This window comes from Pygoscelis adeliae, unplaced genomic scaffold, assembly GCF_000699105.1.
Source record: "Pygoscelis adeliae isolate BGI_AS28 unplaced genomic scaffold, ASM69910v1 Scaffold241, whole genome shotgun sequence".
Taxonomy (NCBI): Eukaryota; Metazoa; Chordata; class Aves; order Sphenisciformes; family Spheniscidae; genus Pygoscelis; species Pygoscelis adeliae.
This window is the reverse complement of record NW_008824056.1, coordinates 3,611,989-3,618,760: the sequence shown is the minus strand read 5'-3', so window position 1 is coordinate 3,618,760 and position 6,772 is coordinate 3,611,989. Positions and strand designations below refer to the sequence as shown.

Genomic DNA, 6,772 nt, shown 5'->3' with positions numbered 1-6,772 from the left:
CGTTTCACGTGAAATCCTTTATCAGAGCCCCGCGTTCGGCAGGTGCTCTCAGCACGCCCCAGGCTCCTCATGGTGCGGGGCAGAGCTGCAGCCCCCCCGTCCTCCCATCCTCCCCGGGCGGTTTCCAAACAGGTCTCTGCAAAGGGGAAGTGTTTGTTTGGCTTGGCTCGGCACACATTTTGCAGTACCTTCCTCCCACGAACACTGCCCCCGTGTTCTGCTCAGCCAAACAAATCACTCCTTTGCCTTGACTCATTAATGATTGAATCATATGCAAACTAGGTTAAACGGTGATGTTGTGCTGCACTCGAGGGATCCCAAAATTCTCGCCAAGGCATGGTCCAGGAGTGCTGGTGGAGAGGCAGTGCCCAGCCCTGGGGATGGTAAGGTGTCCTTGTGCCCCGAGAGCCGGCTGTCAGACTGCGGCTTCTCGAGAAGACTCTGTTATTCCTCTAGTGAGACCATTTCTGAATGAACCCTTTAATTGTTTTACCCTGTCTGCTTTCTTTAAAATTGATTAATCAACCTTTTTCTAACAACTACCTAAATCAATGTAACTGTCAATACAGTAATTTTAAAGTTATTATTTGTATTTAAAGTGCTAATGTTAGTGCAGTGTTTTCTAGAATTAAAATCTCACTGAAGTGTTGAGTTTCTTCTCAAGAGCCTGACCAGCCAGGGTTAGGCTAGGTGCTGCACGTGAGGTTATTCTGACCAAAGTGAGCATTCATGGCTATATTTTGTCTCCTGCGGTACACAGTGTAAGTGTAGATATTTGCTGGATGTAACTTTCTGAAGCTTTGTATATGCTGTACTTTATTCTGTCTCATAATCTACCTTTAAAATAAAATACAGTGCTTTGAGAGCAGAGACCTATTAACAAATTCTAGATACCAGAACAACTTTGAAAATACTTAAAACAATTACACGATTTGCGGAGGTTGTCTTTAGCAGGTTTTGTGGCAGTCACATTGCTGCTCTTTCAGAGCTTAGACTTGGCTTGATTTCAGTTTTAATCTATATCCAGTTTTTCTAACGTTTTGTTTTCCCCTGCTTTCTAATTGTTTTGTTAATATTTTAACCAAAGGCTCTCACTAAAAGCTTTCTTTATCTTGCAGTTCCCCTGCAGGTGGGTGCGGGTGTCTTTGCCTGAGAAGGGAGAGGAATGACTGCTTGAGAGCCTACTCTATTTCTTTTCCTGTAGCATGAAAGCATTTTTTTAACAAACTTTTAGATAGAAAGCAAAATTTGTCCTCAGGCAAACTCACACTTGGTGCAGCTTCCTAGAAAGCTTTGTTCCTTAAAGAATACTGATTGTGCTACTTACTTCCAAGATGAAAGGAGAAGCTCTTTGTCTGGAGCCAGAGAAAATGAAATAGCAGTGCAGGAGGAGAAGCAGTGGTGCTGGCAGCCCTGCCGGGATCTCTCCCGGCTGCAAACAGCCACACATTTGCCAGCACCGGTGCTCAGCATTGTCCCGACAGGGAACAGCTTCTCCTCCTCTGGCTGCTCCGTGAGGCTGGGCTTGGGGCACTCCATTACACACAGGGTGTGGGCTTAGCAGAAGTTATGAGCTGTAATTGAATAAATCATACACAGTGTTCTCAATTCATAGGAAGTTAATAACAAAAGTAACTTAGAGTTTGTGAATTTGGCTTCGAAGGTGTTTTATCCTGATCTTGACTTGTGCTGTCCCCTTGACTACAGTCGCTTTCGTATCAACGAGGACTCAGTCGTAACTGAACCTTCCCTTCTTGAAAGAGCTTTTTGTAGAAAACAGAAGAGACTTGTAAAACCCCAGGGGCACAAATGCCCTGTGTCTACAGGAATGGCTCAGAAGCCCTCTGGCATGCCTGCTGTGATGCACAGGATATGCGCTTCATCCTCACAGTGCTTTCCGTGCAATTCTGGTACCGAGTTACCAGCAAAACCGTACAAAGTGTGTGATGAATGGTTTGATTAATTTAATAAACACATTCTCTCCTGACTTCTTAATGAATTCCGAGTAATGCTGTCAGAGCGTGGCCGTATTGCTGCTAATGAGTTCATCCTTTATCAAGCTTGACAGTGGACTTCTGCTTTAGTGATGAGTGAGGAGACCACGGGACAGGGGTTGGGTAACAGGGAGGCAGATGACTTCCAGCAAGGGCTGTGACAAAGTGGTGACAGGCGAGTTTTACTTTCCTGGCCTCTGGTACTGCCGTGGGTTTGGCCAAGCGGCAGCTGGCACGTTATGGCAGATGTCTTCAAGTGATGCTCTTACTTCAAACTCCTCACACAGGTTTTTGCTCACACAAGTTTTCACCTCGCTCTGTAACTCTGGTCAATAGCTGAAAGTAGAAATCTTGCGTGCATAAGGGATATTCTTTGAGTTCAAATCTCTACTTATCATAAAAGCTGTAAGGAAATAGCATGCCATATTCACTTATTACAGCAACGATATAAAAATAGCCATGCAATGAATCTTTTACTAATTTTTGGTGTTTATTTTTTGTCTTTTGACTTTCCAGGCTGTGAACGAGACAGGTGGCTGTTTGCCGATGAACAGAGTCCTAGAAAAGTATTATCTTTCCGTCATGTACAGCCTTGAGTTCATTTTAGGCTTCACTGGAAACACCGTTGTTGTGTTCGGCTACATTTTCTGTCTGAAAAATTGGAAAAGTGGCAACATCTACCTGTTCAATTTATCATTATCAGATTTATTATTTCTTTGTACTCTTCCAGTACTTGTGAACAGCTACTCCAGAGATCAATCGTCAGTGGAGAGCATCTTATGCCACAGCAACAGGTTCCTGTTGCATGCAAACCTGTATGGCAGCATCCTTTTCCTCACCACTATCAGTATTGACCGATACATGCTCATAAAATGTCCTTTCAGAGAACATTTTCTACAGAAGAGGAAAATGGCCCTTATCGTGTCTTTTGCTATATGGATCGGAGTGATACTGGAATTGCTGCCGTTGGTGTATTTCCTGGAGCCTGAAACGCCTGGCGATGATTACAGTTGTCTTGATTATGCAAGCTCTGGAGACCCCACGAGAAACCTCATCTATAGCATGTTTCTGACGCTCTTTGGGTTCCTTATCCCTCTCATGATCATGTGCTGCTTCTATGTGAAGATGCTTCTTTTTCTTAAAAACAGGAGTGAGCAACTCAGGTCCCTCCTGACGCTTGAAAAACCTCTTACTTTAGTCATCCTCACAGTGGTTATCTTCTCATTGCTTTTTACTCCCTATCACATAATGCGCAATGTCAGACTTGCTTCCCGAATACCAGCTTTGAATGTATCTATGTGCACGCAGAGAATCATCAACATCATTTACATCATCACGAGACCCATTGCATTTTTAAATAGTGTCATTAATCCTGTTTTTTATTTCTTAATGGGTGACCACTTCAGAGAGATGCTGATAGCAAAAATAAGGCAGCTCTTGAGCAGGTTGACAACCACCAGCAAATGAACGAATAAGAAGACCTCTCGTAGTCAGAGACGGGAGGAGGAAAATCTCTTAGAGAGAGCATTCAACAATGTACAGTGCCATTTTTTAGATAACTTTATTTGTGCTATAGAATACGCATGCGGTGATTGTGTTCCTCTAAATGCACTTGTTACCTTATTGTACAGGATACAACTGCTAATCTGGCTCCAGCAAACCAGGAGTGATTGCTCACTCACAACAGTACAGCAGGAAACTGCTCTCATAGCAGGATACGCTATGGCCTATTAATATTGTAAATAAACGATCATCATGGTAGTTCTTAGAGGGAAAATATGTTGCTCTCAGACAGCTTCTTTGTGAGCCATAACTTGAGGCTGGACTGGACCTAGGCTTGGATAAAATGTGCCGCGGCACTAGTTCACGTGGTCAACACAATCTGGGGATCAAGGTTGAGTCTTCTTTGTAGAAGTGTTTGCAAACTCTGTGTCTCCTGGGAGGTTTACCTTTCAGAATAAATACCTGGGACAATTCACATTTCCAGCTGATTTGGCAAAGGTTGGCACCTTGGATGTGGCGAAAAAGGAGGGTATGCAAATGGCTGGGTGGAACGTTTTGTTGGCATTGCCAGAAGAGAGGCAGTGGCTACATTGCTATTTTTGTTTGTGATGAATGTGAGGAGTGCGGAAAGCTGTAATGTTTGGCTGCTGGTCATACAAGCATTTTGTGGAAGCACTGAGACAGCAAAGGTGTGTGTGTGGGGGGGGTGGGGTGTAGACAGGTTCTTTCACACTTTGATATTAAAGCTAGATTCAGCTTGCAGAAGTAAAAATAAGAAAATCTATCATTTTAGATCTTAACTGAGATTTGCCTTCGTACATCACTGGGACAGCTATGCAAGCTCATACTGGCATTTTCACAGTCACTTTTCAAAGTATAGATTTACTTAACTTTATTGTAATTATTTATAAGTGTGAGCAGAATGTATAGCTTGAAGCAGAATTTGGACCTCACAGTTAGAACTTCATTAACAGTTCCGATAATGAAACAGGAGCTATCGAGGAGCCAGTTCTCTGCCTAACATCCCTGCAGAATCATTGCAGCAGCAGAACTTAGTCTCCAATTGACTGACCTGACTTCAAATATAAAGGGTGAAGAGATCGATGAAGTAATGTCCTTGTACAAGCTTGGGCTCGGGAAGGACCTGCAGAGAGCACCGGAGCATGCCAGGCGGAGTGTGGACAGCAGCATGGGCTGGGTGTGAGCAGCCCCCTCCTCTGCCTGAGTTCCAGCAGGCAATGGAGGAGCCTGCAGCAAAGCACAAGGTGAGCGCTGCCCAGGGGCTCGCTGCTCCCCGAGACATGGAGAAAGGACCGCTGGTTGTGTCTCATCAGAGACAACTTTAGTTCTGCTTTCTGATGTGTTGCTCACCTGCAATATCCTTAAATGTTTCACTGATACCTGCCTGGCTGATAATAAACTGTGCATCCTGTTTAAAAAAAAAAAAAAAAAAGCCTCCTTTGTGTTGAGTGTTTTGTTTTATATGCTATTCTCTTTAACGTCCATGAAGCCACTCTATCTGCCTTTTCCCTGTTAACAGTAAGACCCTAACAGTCTGTGAGCAAAAGTACTCATTTGGCTCAACTTGAAGGATGAAGTGGCTGCTTTCCTCTGCGAGTATCTCGCACAAATGCCCATGCCAGCATTCCCCTGGCACGGTGGGTGGCCACGACACGTGCTGGGTGCTATGCCGAGGCACCCCTGGGGCACCTGTGGGGATCCCCCTCAGCTCAGGGTGATGCTGCTGCTGCTGCTGATCCCGGTGATGCTGCAGGAAGGATTTTGCTGTCACATCACACGAGTGTCTCCTGCACCACTCCCCGAGAAGTTTGCCGTGGGAGGGCTGGTCCCGTCCCCCCGCAGCAGTGCTGCTGGCTGAAGCCACCGCTCTCCAGCTCAGCCAGCAGCGGTTCCCACGCTGGAACAGCACAACTTTGGGGGGGCTGGAAACAGCAGCCAGGCTGCGCCGGCGGGTAGAGGGTTGTCCGGAGAGTGCTAACCAAAGTTTTGACTGGAGAGAAAGGTGTGTAAATCCTTATTTTCTTCCCTCTGTTTGCTTTGTAACAAATCGTTACACATAAATCACTAAATCACTCGGTGGAAAAAAGACCCATCGTGTGTGTTATGGCAGCACGGCCTGGGACAGGTAAGGCTGTGCTTGAGTTTCCATTATAAATACCTCCTGTTTTTTAAGGACCATTGTACATAGCACCAAGAGGCAATAATTCAGCTGGGTGTGACATTGCACACGTTCAGCCCAATACAAATGAAGCTAAGAGCAGAATTTCCAAAAGTGAGTCAAATATTCCCTTTTTAAAGTTGGAGCCTAACACATTAAAGAGGAATTTTCTTCCAGGGAAAGCACCATACAGCAATAAATATTAAGCTGAAACACCTTTAGTAGACTCACCTTTGCCTTTTGCAGTGGACAGAACAGGACTTTTCAAAGAAAAGTTTTTATTTTCAAAAACTGTAGCTATATGGGGCTTTCCTGTACCAGATCAGTGGCTCCTTTTTCTCATGAATGGGCTTACGTGGGGCACAAGAGGAGCTGGTGGGTTTTGGCTTTTTAAATATGTACGTAATCCCATAGCAGAAGTGGAAAGGCCATGTACACTCTGCCTGGACATGCCGTTTGTATTTAATTTTTTTCCCGCATTAGAGATTTGCGGTTGTCACCTCCTACATCTGACTGTCTACATTTGCTTTCACTGCTGTCATCCATCTTGGGCTTGAGAGAGAATGTGAAAAGAGAAATTTTGCATTTTCAACACAAACCCACTTTCTGTTTAGCCTGATTTCTTATGTGTGTCTCACATAGGAATCTGCCAAACCAAATGCAATGCCTATCGCTCCACAACGCAACTCATTCTGGTCACCTGTTCACCTAGCAGAGTTATTCATGAGATTAGTGTAATGAAGTGGTGAATATCGTAATGCTGGAATCACGCATGGTGCAATTTGCAATCCATGCAGTGTTCCTGGGTTTATGTAGGTGGCTCCTTGGCAAGAGGCTCACCATGGCACCCAGTGCCCCCACCCCAGACCCATCAGAGGCAGTGCCCGTTGCGGGCAGTTTGCCATGTGCCCTTCCTTCTTGGTAGTAGTATTTCTCTTCTGGTGATTGCCATCATCTACACAGGGTATGGAAACAACTTTCTTCACCTTTTAACGTCATGGGGCAGTTTCATGATACCAGCTATCCCTTTTTTCCTCCACGTGATGGCTGTACGTGCTGGGCAAGAGATGGCAGCAACCCCCAGTTGTGCAAGCGC

The 6,772-nt window shown here is 45.0% G+C and overlaps 1 protein-coding gene across 1 annotated transcript; it reads left to right on the top strand.

Moving 5' to 3' along the window:
- Nucleotides 1-293: 293 nt before the first annotated feature.
- Nucleotides 294-3,461, top strand: SUCNR1 (succinate receptor 1). Its single transcript, XM_009334003.1, has 3 exons — nt 294-383; nt 1,616-1,735; nt 2,511-3,461. Exons 1-3 carry the CDS (start codon nt 294-296, stop codon nt 3,459-3,461), a joined length of 1,161 nt encoding a protein of 386 aa, XP_009332278.1.
- The last annotated feature ends 3,311 nt before the right edge of the window (nt 3,462-6,772 follow it).

Excerpts from the sequence above, each read along its gene's own strand:
- SUCNR1 (XM_009334003.1), top strand. The coding sequence starts at position 294 with ATGTTGTGCTGCACTCGAGGGATCCCAAAATTCTCGCCAAGGCATGGT. Across the intron at positions 384-1,615 it reads AGTGCCCAGCCCTGGGGATG|GAAGTTAATAACAAAAGTAA; the intron begins GTAAGGTGTCCT and ends CTCAATTCATAG. Across the intron at positions 1,736-2,510 it reads GTATCAACGAGGACTCAGTC|GCTGTGAACGAGACAGGTGG; the intron begins GTAACTGAACCT and ends TTGACTTTCCAG.